The 16,637-nt window shown below is 40.6% G+C and overlaps 2 protein-coding genes across 13 annotated transcripts in view; one reads left to right on the forward strand and one right to left on the reverse strand.

The window, feature by feature from the left end:
• TEX14 (testis expressed 14, intercellular bridge forming factor) overlaps positions 1-11,433 on the forward strand; it is a 29,733-nt gene extending 18,300 nt beyond the window's left edge. For 9 of the 12 annotated variants that reach the window (XM_068655769.1, XM_068655774.1, XM_068655775.1 and 6 more), the window contains 11 exons: positions 268-330; positions 1,457-1,584; positions 2,364-2,551; positions 3,923-3,974; positions 4,460-4,531; positions 5,353-5,430; positions 6,951-7,068; positions 7,242-7,337; positions 8,309-8,418; positions 10,172-10,235; positions 10,445-11,433. In XM_068655769.1, coding sequence (XP_068511870.1) covers positions 268-330; positions 1,457-1,584; positions 2,364-2,551; positions 3,923-3,974; positions 4,460-4,531; positions 5,353-5,430; positions 6,951-7,068; positions 7,242-7,337; positions 8,309-8,418; positions 10,172-10,235; positions 10,445-10,481 — 1,006 coding nt within the window. In that variant the 3' untranslated portion in view covers positions 10,482-11,433. Of the gene's footprint in view, positions 1-267; positions 331-1,456; positions 1,585-2,363; positions 2,552-3,922; positions 3,975-4,459; positions 4,532-5,352; positions 5,431-6,950; positions 7,069-7,241; positions 7,338-8,308; positions 8,419-10,171; positions 10,237-10,444 lie in introns of those variants that run through there. The other 3 variants (XR_011088917.1, XR_011088919.1, XR_011088918.1) reach the window with 3 other exon arrangements.
• Positions 11,434-13,624: 2,191 nt separating this feature from the next.
• On the reverse strand, positions 13,625-15,940 carry LOC137842398 (pinopsin). Its single transcript, XM_068656374.1, has 5 exons — positions 15,540-15,940; positions 15,181-15,363; positions 14,805-14,950; positions 14,219-14,458; positions 13,625-13,756 (listed from the first exon to the last, which is right to left on the reverse strand). The coding sequence occupies exons 1-5, from the start codon at positions 15,883-15,885 to the stop codon at positions 13,625-13,627; spliced, it is 1,047 nt and encodes a 348-aa protein (XP_068512475.1). The 5' UTR covers positions 15,886-15,940.
• Positions 15,941-16,637: the final 697 nt, after the last annotated feature.

Here is a 16,637-nt window from a genome sequence, read left to right on the forward strand (position 1 = left end):
GTAGTACAAAGAGATGTTGTTTAGATGTTTTTTTCTTACTGGATGACTTTGTGAATCTGTGATACAAACCCATAATGTGCTTAAAATGGTGCTTTTCTTCTAGCTCACTCTAATTTCTAAGGTTTTAAGCAAAAAAGTTTCTATGCCCTGCTGTCTACCTGAGAGAGAAGGTCATCCTTTAAACACTATGAGAGAAGAAACAAAATACATTTATTTTCATAATTTTTCTGACAAGATCAATGAATATGACCTTTTCCCTCACTCTAGTGGTGAAGCAGCCCAAGAATTGATATCAAGAGAGCTGCAGGAAGACTCCAAAGAAAAAGATATGTAAGAGCCACAGACTGTTCTATGCTGAAACTGCAGCAAGTTGGTCATTACCATTGTAAAAGGTCTATGTTGATACAAAACAGGAAGATACCACAGACTAAAGCTGAGAGGTGGAAACCTATTTGGATTGTTGAAAGTATATTTTTATTGTGATAACCTGGGAGATGGGTATAAAAGAGCTATCACATACAGTTACCCTTAGCTTAGGTTGAATTTTTTACATATTCGTAAGTAATAAGCAGTGTCATTTGGGTGTGCCTATTCATTTTACAGTGTTACTGTAACGTTCTTATAACAATATTATTATTAAACATTCTAACTATTCCTTGTCTCTTCCATGTGCATTACACAGAAGAAATAAAATTATTTTCAAGAGTGAACTGTTAGTATGTAGCTACATAAGTTATATTACAAAAATACTATATAGATATTCTCAGGAGAAATGTGCACAAGAGGTATGTGACTTAACTATCAAAGTTAGCTTTTATTCACAGATAATGGAAATTTTGCATAGAAATCACTGACTTGGTAACAGTGAATTTATGATCATTTAATGGTCTTCTGAGAATAACATAATCTTCTGCAAACGGCGTTACTTTGCTTAATATAATTCCAGTCCAACGGATTTTTTTTTTGCTACTTGAGCGTACATCACTTTTGTGCAGATCTATAGCAGTTTCGGCTTACTTGTGTAATTCTTTTAAAGGCTCCTAAGACCTTATGTTATTTTTAAGAGATCTTTAATTTTTGTTAAATGTTTAAGGTTTTCCCTTGGTTTTGGATACAGTCTTCTTCCTAGTGGTTCACATTTGAGGTTCTTGTCCTTTCTGGAGGTAGTTTCCTGTGGTTGCTTTTATAAAAGTTACTAAAATGAAGAAATTCTGTAAAGCAGAGGAATGTTAATAATTAACCTTTTCTGTCTCTGCAAGATCATTGAAGATGTTGTTCTTTAGCCTTTGAAGAACTCTTTGATAAGTTGTCAAAGTGATTGTCTTGCTTCCCTCTGGAAAACTAGATAAGATTGAACAAAAGTAAAGTTTGAAGAACCTAAAAATAGCAGAAATTAGTGATTCACAAGTGTAATAAGTGGCTATTCTAACTGTCAGAACATCTTTCAATACTTCAGATCAGTGACAGATATTCAGGATTTGTCAAGTATTCCCTGTGAGGAGGAGAACTACTACAAGAATATAAATTGTAAAACACCCAGAGTGAGTCATGCACCCACAAGTGTCAGCACTCCACTCAGATCAGGTAACTGCAGCGACAAAAAAGGGAGGACCAATGAATTACTTAAACTTTCGATGCCAGAAGTCAGACCTTTCTGCCAACACTTGCTAACATAAAAGCTGTGCGAATCATGGAAACTCCATTCATATAAGTGCCAGCACAGAAACGTTAGGCGTGGAATAAGTAATCATAATAAAGGCTGTACCTGTTGTTTGAAATCTCATTGTTTTTGTCCGCAGAGTTAAAACTTCATGGTTAAAGCCTGTTTGGTCAAAAGCAATCTCTTAAGACACTAGAACTAGAGGAGAGTTTACAGACTGACAAAACAACTATCTGAAAGGCCTGTGAAAAATAATCACTTGGTAGTTAATGCTTATGTTAGCCTTTGTGAATCAAAAATTGTTTTATTTGGAGTAATATGTGTGGAACTTTGTATTTTGAAGACAGTGTAAAAAACACTGTTTAGACTGTTAAGATGATCTCAAAGTTTGTTGAGTTTTAGTTTGTTACCCTTAAAACAACACTTCTGTTTGCTTTGTGCTTCATTAATTTGGTTTGCTATGGGAGTCATAATGTCTCATTTGGTAAAGTTTTGCATAAATAATGTCTGAGTTGAAGCTCCTGGGCGAACAGTTTGGACTTCCGCTTAGAGATCATTCTGTGGACAATAATCTTGGAGATTCCAGTTCAGGTGCTTGTTCAAATACAAAAAACCTTTTTCTACTTCATTGAAATGTGACAAATATAATAATTTTCCAGCTTTGCTATCATCTCGCCCTCTCTCTTCTTCTTTTTAATTCTAGAGGAAGAAAATCCAGTAGCCTTTAAGAAATACCAACATGGCCATGAAGTAGCTTTGGATTCTTCCTCTTTAAGTTGTCAAGAGGTGTCTGCAGTGTCCAGGACATTCACTACAGCCTATGAAGAAAGAAGGAGCACTGAAAATACCTCTACTCCTGTAGAAGTTCGCTCATCTGGATTGAATGAGCCTGTAAGTGAAGGAAATTACACAAATTACACAAATGTTGGGCTTCCCATTGCACCTAACCCTGTGCAAATGTTGAGAACCACCAAAATGGCCTTGCCTGCACTATCCTGGCCTTCTCAGCACTGGATCCAGTAATCTTACAATACCAAAGTGGTAAGTATCAGCAAAATGATTGGGTAGGAAAGGTGTGTTTTTGTTGGAAGAGTTTTGTTGGTGAGTTGATCTTTTGCGTCTACAGCAGGTGGCTTATCTGAATGGTTCAGAATTCACAACTCAGCTGGTGAACTCTAGGTTTTTAACTTTGTGGAAGTGGTGATTTGAATGAAAACAAATTGTGTGTGTGTGTATTCAAGTTTTCTTGTGAAACTGAAGGGTTATCGCAGTCAGTGGGGGAATATAAATGAGTGTAAATAAGCAATTCCATAAGGAAAAAAAGGTAAAAGTAGTTCGGATGCAAGTAAGTGTTCAGAAAGCCCTTGTATTATTGAGGCTGTTTGTCCTTTTTATTGCCTGCAGACATGGCATAATGTTATCAACTTTGTTGTCTTTCTTTGGAGCTGACATTTTTCAAGGCTGTTGCAGTGATTTCTGGTAATCTTTTTGGAACTGAAGGTGTTCTGGAGACAGAACGTTATCTTAGCTGTTTTTCCAGGCAGCCTACATATAGAACAGTTGCTTTTATGCTTTTCCTATTCAGTGTTGGGGTTGTCGTTTAAAGATTAAATTAGTTTGTTCAACCAGAACAGTAGTAACTGCATTCAGTGTCATCAGGTCAGCTGTGTCTTTAGGCTTGCATAGCAGACTATTAAAATTCATTAAACCCATTAACAGCACAGTGCTGCCTTGACTGGCTCTGTAGAGAGATCTGAACGTGTCGCTTCCTTGTCTAAAACTTCCTTCTAGGATCAAGCACTTGAAGTACCAATTTCCATTTTTGAAGGACTTGCCTTTGATTACAAATCCTTGTTTTTTTGGGGGATTCTTCTGGTAACTAGATGTGCCTGGCTTTAATAATTAAAGATTCAAAACAGAGTGGGAAAGCGAGAGATGTCAGAACTGTCCTTTCAGAGAATTTCTGTCCAATTGTCTGTACACAGTGTTGAAATGAATAAAGAGTGTGTAGCTGACAATATCTTAATGACCAGCAAAAAGATGAGTGAAAAACAGCCTAGGCAAAATTTCTGACACATCTGGCTTACCTGGATCCTACCTCTTTCATATTCTGAGTACGTTGAAGAGCTTATTTGAAAATTTAAGTAAGACTTTAATTTACACTTTACCTCAATTTGGACTTAGTATATTAAAGGCAAAGATTGGGGAACAGCAGTTCTTCAGTTTACTTTTTTGTGTTTCATTCTGTATATTCTTACACAGGATGGTTTGTCAGCAGTTGCTTCATCCTTGAGAAGCACCAGGAAGGCATCTGGTAAGTCTCTTAAGCCACTCCTCAGCCCAGTTAGAGTGATAAAAAATGGATAAACAGATTTAAAAAGCAGTTTTGCAGTCTTACTATTTTTTTTTCCTGGGCATCTCTTTGTAGGAATAAAAAAAAAAAAAAAAAAAACTTTGCATACAATTTTGTGTTGGTAGTGATTGTTAAGTTGCAAATTCTGTGTTTGCACTTGCAGGCTAAGATCTCTGACCTCTAATTAATCTCCGTTTGCCGTGTAAATATTACTGGCCTAAAACTTGCAATGCAAAATTGAGAGCTATATGTGCAAGTCTAGCTCTAAATGACTTTTCCATTCCAATGGTACTTAAGGATATTTCATAAAAAGTGAATGAGCCACGCTCATGGAGATTGATAGATGATATACGTCAGCAAGATGTGGTCATACTCTAAGCTTATATCACAGTTATTAAGAATTAATCACTGCTAATTAACTAGACTTTTTTTTTCCTCTCTCTCAGCACTGTCACAGGCACCTAACCACTTCATTGATGATCTCCCTCCACCAGCCCAAGAGCTGCTGGATGAAATTGGTAAGAGGCACTTCATCCAAAATGGTATGAGACTTGCCAGCTGTGTTTTAAAGCCAAGGACAGTACAGTACTTCAGTACACAATCAGGATTTCTCCCAAATCATTCACTACTAAAATACACAAGAGCTTCCAAATTAGTTGCAGTCAGGTCAATGAATAGGAAGTTAGGCATCAACAGATTGAATAACGGGCAGTTATTTAAGTTAGTCCTTGAAGTTTCTGCCTTTCATATAATGGTTAGTTACTGCTGACGACAGCAGTTAGCTTATTGAGTATAGATGTAATTTAACTCTGAGATTTTTAACTTTGTGTAGACTGAAGTTTTCAAAGGTGTCATGGAGCTATGCATGTTCTTCAATAAAAGCAATGCCAGCTGATTAGCTCCATTAGTCAGGTATTTTTGTAGAGCTTAGTTTCAATGATACACATTTATTTTTTTTAGTCGCATTCTTCTTGAGCCAGAACACAGTAAAAATCCTTCATTATTTTTACTGGTATGGGTTACAGAAAAATTTCTCGTGGTTACTCAGCAGTGAACTTCCTAAACAAACACCAGACAGAAGTTTAATTAAACGTATATAGGTCCCGTGCTCTTTTAGAAATGAAGCACATAGGCAATTCTAATCTTTTTATTACCTTATTCACCAAAACAGGGCTGTGGGGACTGTCACCAACTGAATAAGTAATGGCCAGAGACAATTTGTGAGATTAACATACAGACTAACTATAGATTATGTAAGAGTTTTCATTGAGTTTTGGGTGGGTAAAGAAAGTGGTATTTTAGATTTTACAGATGTAAGGAAATACGTTGTTTTTAACAGAGTACTTAAAGCAGCAAGATTCTATCACTCAAGACTTTGAAGAGAAGGGATTATTTGACTGTGGAGTGCAAATAAATGGTTAGTTGATAATAGTCCTAACATAGAGATTACAAATGGAAAGTAACTTTTCTGCAAAATTACTTGAATACTTTGAAAAGTTAATACTTTGAAAAACTTAATTTTCAGCTTTCTTTTGTTTATATTTGTGGTTACTATCTTGGAAAATTCAGCAGAAATTTGAGAGGGCTCCCCCTTTTTTGATAAGATGATACACAGTGTTTTCACAAACAGTACCTCCTCCAGCAGTGTTTGCTGTCTTCCTCTGTGCATTCACCTCTCTGAAGTCTGCAGAGATCTGTTATGGAACGCTTGCAGATTTGAACTATCAGAATTGATCTTCTACTTTCATTATACCACTGTAACATATGCTGCGTTCAGTCGTAAGTGATGAAACCCACAGAAGTATAGATGGTGAGCAGCTGATGTAAAATAGAGCTGAAGTTTCCGCTCTGAAAGGCGGTTCGGTTGAAAGTAGCCGGCACACACGAACCGCTTATGTTTCATATTCACCATCATGAAATAGTGCTTCTGATCTCGTGGTGTCAGAAAATAGCATCTGTTGGGGTAATCAGTGTTAAGTTGCCTGTTCTGTTATAAAGGTACCAAAGATAGCAGCAGTAAATCTTTGTGCTTCTGAAACTGCAAATAGTAGTAAGTGGGAATCATTTTTAGATGTACAGCAAGTAAAGTCAGGAGCAGAAAACATAAATCTTTATAGACTCTGCATTTGTTTCCAATGAGTCAGAAAGTGAAGAGCAGTTTTTTGTATTTTTTTTAAAAAGGGCAAAATATGAGTTAGTCTGTAAAAAAGCTAAATAGCATAGTCACTTGAGAATAACACTGGCACTTGTTTGTGTTATTCTACAGCTTTGTTAGATCTTTTCCCATTTAAAATTGTTACCCAAAGGATAGAAGCTACTGTGACTTTATTCACAGGAGTATCTTGTTTTTAGGTGGCAAGGAATGCAGCAGCCTGTATTGCTTGCTGTTCAATCACTGTGGTTTTGTTGTATTTGCATAAAGTACAGCTATTTCAGACTCCATTTTTATGACAGCCTACTGCTTCCTGCTTATCATAGCTTAGCAGAAGGTGGCTGAATATATTCACATGCTGGAGAGAAGAGAACTTAGTGAGATAAGTCTTGGGGTGGGGGGGAATATCATTGGATTTTACTAAGTAGGGTAACAAAGCTAACATCCACAGGTTTTCTTTTGATTTTTCTTCAATATCTTGGATTGTAAGGCGAGAGATTAAAGATTAATTTCCACATGCATTTTTCATTTTAGTATGAAGCAAAATGTTCACTCTTCTGAATCTAAAAATGTGTTACAGTAAAATATTTATCTAGGTCTTGCTATTGGCTGCCTATGACTGTAGATAATGTGAACTTAATTGGTAGAAGATCAGATGACTGAGGAAAGAAAAATTAAAAAGTAGACTACTGAAAGTTTCCCAAGTGCAGTAAATAAAACCACAATTTATTTAGTATCTTCTGTTCATAACTTTGCTATTAAATTCTTTCTGTTTATGTGAATAGTTGCTGGTCAAATTAAAATGGAAGACAGAGACACAAAAAAAGAAATTGACCAAAATGAGAAGAGAGATCATAGTGTATTGACTAAGGAGGCATTTAATTTAGCAGAGGAAACAGAAAGGTATGAAAAAGACAATGGTAATGGCATATTTAGCTTTGAATTACAAGCGTTTAGAATATTCAGTGCTTACATTAAGTCAACTCTCCTAAGAACTGTGATCATTTCTACTGTTCTCTTTCAGAATGGATAGTATTAAACTTGCCAGCATTCATTTAAAATCTTTTATTCAACAGGGCTCACTCCACTCTTGACGACGTTTTAGAAAGAATTCTCCATGCTGTTCCTGCAGATGAGGAAATCCAAGAACAACCTCAGGGACATGCCCTTGGGTTAGCTGATAATTGATATTTTGTTCACAAGTTTATCTTGTTTATCTTCTGTATACAGACCTATGTGGGACTTCAGGAAATACACTGTCATTCTTCAGACAGTAATGTTTTGGGGAGCTCCCATTGGAGGCATCATTCAGAACTTTCGATATTAAATTGGAGGGCAAAGAATATCAGGTAGTTTCCTGTAATTGAAAAGGAAATGTTTCAAACAGGCAAGGAAGTACATCATTTTAACAGAACTTTGAGATAATTTGCCATAACGGTAGATTTTCTGAGGTAATGAGAAGAATGTATATTAAGAGAATAAAATCGTGAAAGATCTTTAGGAAAAATAAATCTTCAAAGAAGAGTTTGAGAAAGCCAATGTGCTTGGCCACATAGAAAGAAATTAAGAAAATGGCAGGCATCATATCTATATAATTTTAAGAAAAAAATGCGTAGCCCAAAAAACTTTTTTTCCCTCCTAGAACCAAGGATAAGAGCTTTAAACTCTGAACAGCTCCATGGTGAATGCCAATGAGTAGTCATAAGTCATTCTTAACATATATCTTACTAAGGAACACAAGATAGTCTTGTGCTCAGCATCAGGATTTTTTAATATAGAAGGCAAACTGTCATGATAATCAGGAGGATTTTGCTGATAGGGCAGTCTGACTCCTGCAGTGTGTATATATAGCTGTGTTCATAAGTGGCTCAATCCAAAGCCCATTCACACTCCTAGTCAAACTAATTTTTTGTAACACACACAAGGAATCGTTGGAGCTTGCTTATAGATGTGAAGGTAAAGCACATCTGTAGACTTGGTGGGGAGTGATTGTTTAGGGGTTGGTGCAGCATATGACCATTACAGGTCAGAGTGAAAATAAAAAGGCATCTAGTATCTCCAGGGGCTTCTATTTTATTATTCTGTATTCATCTTCTCTGAAAGAAAAAAAAAAAAAAAAAAAGATAAAATTCTGTCATTTAAGGGCTGCAAGCCTGAAAGATCCAGAAGATCTTGGAAGGAAGAAAGGAGTAGAGGAAGGCGGAGCTGAAGCTGGAAGCAGCGAACCAGAAGGCTGTGCAGGGAGTTCAGAAGGTCCTCTTCATCTGTAAAGCTGCTGGATGCTGGGATGGGCAGTATCTCATTGATTATGTTTTTAGCACTGGATTTGTCGAGCTTGCACAGAGTAGAGTTCTGCATCTCTCCATTTTCCCCTGATCTGGATGCTGTTTCTACCCTTTGATTTTAGAAGAGAGGAAGCCGATCTTAAACTTTTCAGAGACCCTTAGGGTTTTTATTGCTTTAGACTGGCAGCATTCTGGACTATTTGTTGGAGTTGCAGAGGGTATGTCTCGTAGTGAGAGTGCAGTTTACTCTACTGACCTCTCCAAAGCTGGTATTGTTGCCTCTGTGTCCCATTTAGTCTTCAGCCTCTCCTGCTTAGGCACCTAACGGCTTCACGCTGTTGTAAGGACTTGGAGTTGTTATCACTATGGTTTGGTATGTACCTGTGATGCATATGCTAATGCCATCAAATCCCTTAAACATCTGTCTGTCTAGTCTCTCCTGGCTTTCCTCCAGTAGAAACTGGAAGCAGAGAGGAAGGCACAAACTGAAATGAAAGAGATAAAGTCCTCTATTCTAGGACTATTTGAGCGATGAAGTGATTTTACACAGGTTGGCAGCCGAGGTGTTTTTCTGCAAGCAGGTTTAAGGAACTCAGCTTTTTAGATCTGTGTAAGTAGTTCCTCTATAACATGCTGCTATGGTGCCTGTGACACAGCTGTGTTGCCTGTGACACAGCTGTGTTTTTATATTAATGTTTCGGTCAGGACATATGGGAAGGGAGTTAGTGCCTAAAATTCAAGAAGTTAAGGAGTTGTTCACTTTCATCATCACATTAAGGAGTAGAAATATCTCCTATTTTGGGCCAAAGTTTCTATTTTGTATGTAAGATAATTTTTGGTTAGCAAGGTAAGCTGACTCCTGGTTAGAATGCAAAGAACCACATAAAAGAAATAACATAACAGAAAAACATTTTTGTGTTTCACTTGATTTAAAAAAAAAAAAAAAGCCTGCATTCCTTATACTTAACTCCAGATCTTCATTAGGGACTGTCAAAGCTGACTAGTATTCTGTAGCTAAAGTAAGAGGTTACCATTGTTCAGCATTTATCAATTAAAGATGTTTCTTGTTAAAGGAAGTGGATGTCATACTTACATTAATGTGCACTTACTGGTTTGCAGAAAATGTGAAAGAACTGCCCTTTCTTTTGGGAAGAAAAAGGCAGTAGACTGATTTTTCAGAGAGAAGTGATTTTTTCCATGTGTAGCCCAAAATGATTTCAAGGAAACTAACCTTCAATGTTGTGAGCATTTAACGCTTCTACAGCATCTACAGCAATCAGTTCTTCATCATCAGTATTTCATTTGCTAGTTAGGCACCCAAAGTTTGAAATGTCCTAGATTGTTAGTTTAGGAAATATTGATGGTAATTTTTAAACTCAGAGTTCTAGAGGTAATGTGGTAATGTTATTTGCACAGCATTAGCATATATGACCCTATTTTCCATCCCAAAATTACTAGGATGGTAGGAGCATGCTTCAGGCTTTGAAAACAATGTTTTCTCATCACAAAGAGGTTCCTGTGTAATAGACCCAGCAGAGCAACAGAGTTCAGGCTGGTTTCAAGTGCAACTTGATGGATCTAGCCAAAGGGATCTGTAGCGCTCAATTCAGCATGCTGACAAAACCAGAGCATTCTCTTTGAAGTGTTGTGACTGTGTATGCTTTTGGTTTTGAGCTGAATGCTTTTTTTGTTTTGTTTGTTTTTTGTTTGTTTTTGTTTAGATGCACACCCTGAAGATCAGAAATTCCACTTACGGAAACGGCTGTCTTCACCTTCTCCATTTAGGTGAGCATCTCCATGAATTAAATTGGGCTTTTTGCAGAAATTTATGTATTCTCTCTCTGCATGAGATACATTTCTTGTCTTCCATGCCCAGGAGGCAAGAGCTGCAATATAAAATTCCATTCTCTTCAACATGTACAGCTTGATATAAGAAACAAACAACTGCATAACTCTTTTAAACTATTTTTACCTCTTTTTTTTTTTCCTTACAGGATAATTGTTTTGGATCAGAGCAGCTGTCCTACATGATTAGAATGGACAGTGGAAAAAAATGTAATATCTCAAATGTTTACTGCAGCTGGTACAATATACAGCACATGAACTGCAACCTTATCTGGCCAAAAAGACTGAATGCTCACTCTTCCTTTAGCTGCAGCAGCAAGCACTGAAAAAAATCTTAATGCTTTACTTTGTAATGCAGCTGATACTGTTTTTATATGAAGATTATATCAGTAATGCTGCAGAACTGATCTGTTTTTGGAATATAACACCACTTAGTAAGCTGGCTATGTGTTTCCTTCTCGTTCTCTGTATATGCATGCTTTCCTAAGCAAAAGAATTTGTTGTATTATGCAGTTTTCAGTGTTACAGACAAAATGATTGTGATTCTGTGGGCTGTTTTCACTGCTCAGGCTCTCATTTAATTTTTCCATGCTGTAGTGTGGAGTGCTGTGCTACAGCCCATGTGGTGTATGTTTTTCCTTGCTCATTAAATTTAACAAGGGTAATTTCTTGTTTTCTCTTAGTGCTTTTGTGATCTAGAGTTGAACTGATTTGACTGATTAAGGGGATTAATTGCTGTGCAGAAAGTTAATGAGAAAAAGATAGTGTTCTTTCAGAGGTTGCAACTGCACCAATACGTTCCCTGTCAGTATTAGACAAGAATATGCAAAGCTATTTCTGGTTAGCATTACATGTTGTTTAATTAAACTACAGTTTTGGTAGGCCTCATCCAAAAAAAAAAAAAAATAAAAAATCCCTGTAATTGAGTTTTGGATCAGGCTTTTGATGGGCACAGCAACTTTTTAATACTGTTCAGGTGCAGGATATGTAACGGTTGTCCTTATCCCTGTTGAACAGACAGCGGAATTTTAGCTGCCTTCATGTACTTGGGTGTACCACATGTTGCTTTTCCATCCCTCTTCTGCCTATCTGTAACTGTTAATTAATTGGGTTTAATGACACTAATAAAAGTTTCTAAGCTTAATGCGCTGTCATTTGGTTCTTCTGTTTTTTATTTGTTACTTCTGATCATCAAGTAAGGTATACAAGATACTGATGTACAGCTGCTCCAGGGCAGATGCTGCAAACTGGCACACTTCAGAGAGCTTTCTTCAGAAGATATCACAAAAAAATAAAGAAGTCTTTCATCCATTTAGTTATGTCAGGGTAGTATAGAGCTGAATCACCAGCAGCAAGGAGATTACGTGGGTTAAGAGCTGTGTCAGTGCATGGCAAAAAGGGCTTACTTTCGCACATTACACAATTCCAGGCAGAAATTCCAGATTTTCTAATCTGGGCTCCTGCATGTGTGTGAGTTCTGCATCCTCCCCGCGGGCAGAGGAACATCATACTCTTCATACGTGCTGCTGGAACAAGATCCTGTGTTACATAGGCAAAGGACTAAGGAAAAACTAGTGTTGTGTTGCAGCTTGTTGCAAAGAACGCATGGTAATGACACATACATGCGAAAGTTAAGCCACAGGTTTTGTATGTGATCGCTTCAGGCAATGGCTGTGTGGTTTGTTCCATGTCAGAACCTTGATGAATTAAAGAAAAAAAGTCATTAGAACTTGCTGGTCTGCAGCAGTGTGGTGGAGTGGAGCGAGCACGTGAGTTTTTACATGCACATAATTAAAAATCACTTTGGCTTGCAACATGTGAAATCTTAGCTTCTTGGATTTCTTTCTCTATTTTATCTATCAAACCAAATGGTGAGCAGACTGTGAACCATTTTCCTATCTCTTTTTAATCTTAATGTGGAAAGTTAATATTTCTGTTGGTAGAGAGCCTTTCTCATAGCCCATAGCTTCTCTGCTCTCCTTATCGAGGCCAGAACACAGCAGTTGGAGATCTCAGTTGTTCAGCTGCTTGTACTTTTCCAGAATTACGTTTAGAGTGAATGTAAATCACCCTAATAACATAAAGCATGGACGCAAAAGCTGTAATTAACATGAAGAATTAAACAAGGACCAGTGAAAGACAGCAGAAAAGATCAGAGGGGGCCAATCTAACGCTGCCTTTCAGCCTCCCCAAGAATGAGAGGCCAATTAATTAAATTAAAACAGTGATACTGAGCTGTTCTAATTCCTCTCTAAGGCGCTAGCCTGTGAGCAGTTTTGCATGCAGAAAAGTGAGGGGAGAGGAAAGGCAAGAAACAGGGATGGAAATGGGGTGAGGATGGCTGTCCTGGCCCCCTACCACCCTGGTCTGGCCTGCAGATATTTTATTTCTTTGAAGACCCTTGCAGAACCCTGCATGCAGTAAGGACATCAAGTGAAGGTATGCAAGGAAAAAAAGCAAATGCTCATTTGCTAAGCAGCAGCCAAATCCTTCAGTCCCTTGTATCTGTCATCACACTGGATTTGTTTTGTTGATTGGTTGTTTTTTTTTTTTTTTTTTTTTTTTTTAAATTATTTTTGGGGCTGGGACTCAAGGAGGAAAAACCTTAGTCCCCAAGGTTTTACCATCATAATGTGTGCGGATCCAAATTGTCTTTCTGCTGATCAAGATGTGGACTGCATGCTCGTGAGGGAATGAATTCGTTGAGGTGAGCAGCCGTCAACATTGCTCCTCTCTAGCCCCGTTTGTGGCTTTGCTGCAACAGCAGAAGCTGTGGAAAATGAAGGAAGGAGGAGATCAGCAAATGGTGTTGTGCTGTGGGACTCTCTACCAGCCAGTAAAACAGACAAAGCTGATGTTGTAAACATTTGCCAACGTTTATTAATTCAGTCTGCACCTAAACATACCTGCATGATTTTTCCAACATGACCTGACACTTCACAGCAAGCTCAGGCCATGCAGGCAGGACTCGGTCTACGCAGGGACAGCCAACAGACGGCTCCTGCCTCTGGCACACTCTGCAGGTGCCAGATAAAACCAGGGAGCCTTCAGCTGAACTCCAGGGCTGAAGAGTAACTTGTGATTTTCTGCGTGAAAGAAAAGTTGCTGCCGTATTTTGTCCTTAAAAAACTCCTGAGCCCCCGAGGTGAGGGTCTGGGAGGGAGGGGTGAAGCAAAGGCTTGAACTTATCCGACAGAAGGCAATGTGGGTTGCTATGGGGAGCAGGGTGAGGACTGCTGGGTCCCCTTGAACCGCTGCTCCCCGGCCTTTCTGGATGCCCGTGTTGATGAGGCTGCGCTGACGTTTGCGCAGGCAGCAGCAGGCAGCAGTCACACGGGGTGCGACGGCGACACCTTGTTCATGGCGATGCCTGCGCGGGGCCCGGGTGTCTCTGGCGTGGTTCTTCCTGTCCCCCGGGGGCAGTAACCGCAGCACAGCATTTTCAGCAGGCAGCTCTGAAACTGAGCAGGGGAAAAAGGAAGGTTACGTGTGGGGATGGAAGCTGGTGTCTGCCTCGGGGCGGCAGGCAGAGGCGGTGGGGAGGGCACCCTGCAGCCCGTTGTGGTTTGGGTGAGATGGGGATTTATTGCCAGCCCAACTCGTGGCAGAGGCTGGCAGTTTATTGACTACAGAAGTTGCATTCCGCGTGCCCTGTATGCGAATGAGCAGTTTGCAATCTAAAACCAAGTTGCTTTGCTCCATAAAATTATGGAAGCAGAAAATGAGCTTGTGTTCGGGCTAGGAGGCTGCTCCCTCCCTTCCCGTTTTATTCTAATGCCCTTTCTGCTTTTACAGCACCTCCTGGGCCAGGTGGGCCAAGGCTTCCAGGTGGGATGGTTGGGCCCTCCCCATTTTATAGGGCCACTAAGTTGTTACCCAGAAGCTCCAGTGAAGCTGTTTTCATTAGCTTATGGCTTTCTCACCTGCTTGTTCATGAAGACATAGATGATGGGGTTGTACACGGTGGCTGTCTTGGAGAAGTAGGAGGGCAAGGAGGCGAGAGCCGGCTGGATGGTGATGTCCTTGTTGGTGGCCACCACCAGGGCAAACGTGGTGTAGGGCAGCCAGCAGATGAGGAAGGCCATCACCATCACGACCACCATTCGTGTCACCTCCCTCTCCGCCTGCTGCGTGGTGTTGGCTTCCTTCTGCTGGGCCGCAGCCTGTGGGGAGTTGGGAAGAACCAGCCTGTTGCCTGGTCCCAGCAGCACATCCAGCCCCGGGAGCACTGAAATCAGGGGACAATGGGGCTTTAACTAAGGTTTTGTGCTCCTGACGCCAAGGAGCTGGAGCGAGGTTTGGTGGCAGCACCGTCCCCATGCTCAGTGCTTGTTTAAAATAAGGGCGTGCACCTGGTCACAAAACCTGCCATGGGTTCTTCATCCTGATGGGATGGAACACGTTAACTCGCCTGACAAATTGCCTCTACTGAACCTACAAAACCCCACAGGACTGCAGGCCCAGTACTTGAACACGGGATCCTGGCTGGCTGTGCCCCGCAGCACTCACCGCTCGCAGGGTCATGACCAGGTTGGTGTAGGAGAAGAGGATGAGGCCGAGGGGCAGCACGAAGCAGGCGACGAACAGGGCCAAGATGTAGCTGTTGTTGTTGCTGCCGCCCGTGTACCAGTTGGGCCCACACGAGGTCCTCAGCCCTGGAACAAACAAGGTTTGAAACAAACCGAGAACAAACTTAACGCGGAAAGCCTTTCAGTAACAGGCTCCAAAAGCTCTCTTTCCCCTGAGCGAGCCTTCTTTTTCTCCCAAGCACCTCTCAGGTTTCAAGATAAGCTCCCTGAACTCTCCAGCCACCCCACGCTTGCAAACGCCGAACATGGAGGTGACGATGAGGCACTGGGTACCCCCCGAAGCCCTCCTCCCCTACCTTCGGGCACGTAGCTGCTCCAGCCCAGCAGCGGCGGGGTGGTCCAGAGCAGCGACCAGCTCCAGGTGAAGGCGCAGCCGCTCACGGCGTGCCGGTGCTGGAACCGAAAGTCTCCCAGGGGCCTGCAGACCACAACGTAGCGCTCCAGCGCCAGGATGGCCAGCGACCACAGCCCCACGATGCCTGCGGGCAGGAGGAAGGATCGTGCCTGATTTTTTCCTCACGGAAGGGGCGGCTGTGAGGACGTGAGGCGTTGCCTTTAGGAGACCCAGCGAGCTGCTGCCATCCCCAGGGCTCTGCAGGACACAGCTTTGCTCAATGCTGTGTCCCCAACCCAAGGCTGAAGCACATACCCTTACCTGTGAGGGAGACCATGAAGCCCTCCAGCTCACACATCCGCCTGCCGAACACGAAGAAGCCGTTGATGTTGTTGGAGAGGCTGACGGAGCTGCCGCAGAGCGTCACCAGCAGGTCGGCCAGGGCCAGGTTCACCAGGATGTAGTTCAGCGGGGACCGGAGCTTCTTGTACCGGATGGAAACCACGATGACCAGCCCGTTCACAACCGAGGCGCAGACCACCACGACGCCCATCAGCACGGCCACCGACGTGTACATGCTCCGCGGGGCCTGGTGGGGCCACTGGGGGCCATCGAAAGGCCCCGGGGTCCCATTGCTGGGAGGTGCCTGGGAGCTGCTGGGGGACATTGGTCCTTCCTACAGCACCAGCACCGGCAAAGCCTGTGCAGCTCACCCTCCCCAAAAGCCCCCAGCCCTCTTTATAAAGCCTCAGAGGAGCTTTATGTTGAAACACCTTAAGCTTTTTTCTTAATCTGAATGGTTCGGCCTCCCTCCCCATTTTATAATCAGCTCTGTATTCCAGGGGGGATAAAGAGTGACTTAAACAAAAAAACCTGATGACTGCCCGCTGCCTCATTTAATTGAGTGGATAGATTTTGTTACGTGAGTGCCCCAGTGGCAACACAGCCACATATATATGCACATACACACGAATACATATATATATGTGGAGAAAGTCTGAAAGAGCATGAGAGCATGCTACCTATATCTACAGTTCTCTCTATAATTATATATATATAAATATATATATACAAATAGTATATACAGATATCATTATATTAATATATACAGATATATTATATATCTGTATATAGACAATATATATTATATGCTTACATAACCTGTTGTATATAAATATTTTATACATATATATGCATGTTAAATTATATAGAAAACAAATGCAAAAAGTACATGTAATATATGAATGAATATATATATATATATATATACATGCATGCATATATTTAGTATGTACAGGGAAGAGATGTCTAAATTATAAACAAAATATATGTAGAAATACAACAATTAGATATTTTATTTATGATAATACTATAATAGACAGAAGGATGAATGTGTAGTCATGTATATGGGGGTTAGGG

The sequence above is a fragment of the Anas acuta genome, chromosome 19 (genome assembly GCF_963932015.1).
Source record: "Anas acuta chromosome 19, bAnaAcu1.1, whole genome shotgun sequence".
NCBI lineage: Eukaryota > Metazoa > Chordata > Aves > Anseriformes > Anatidae > Anas > Anas acuta.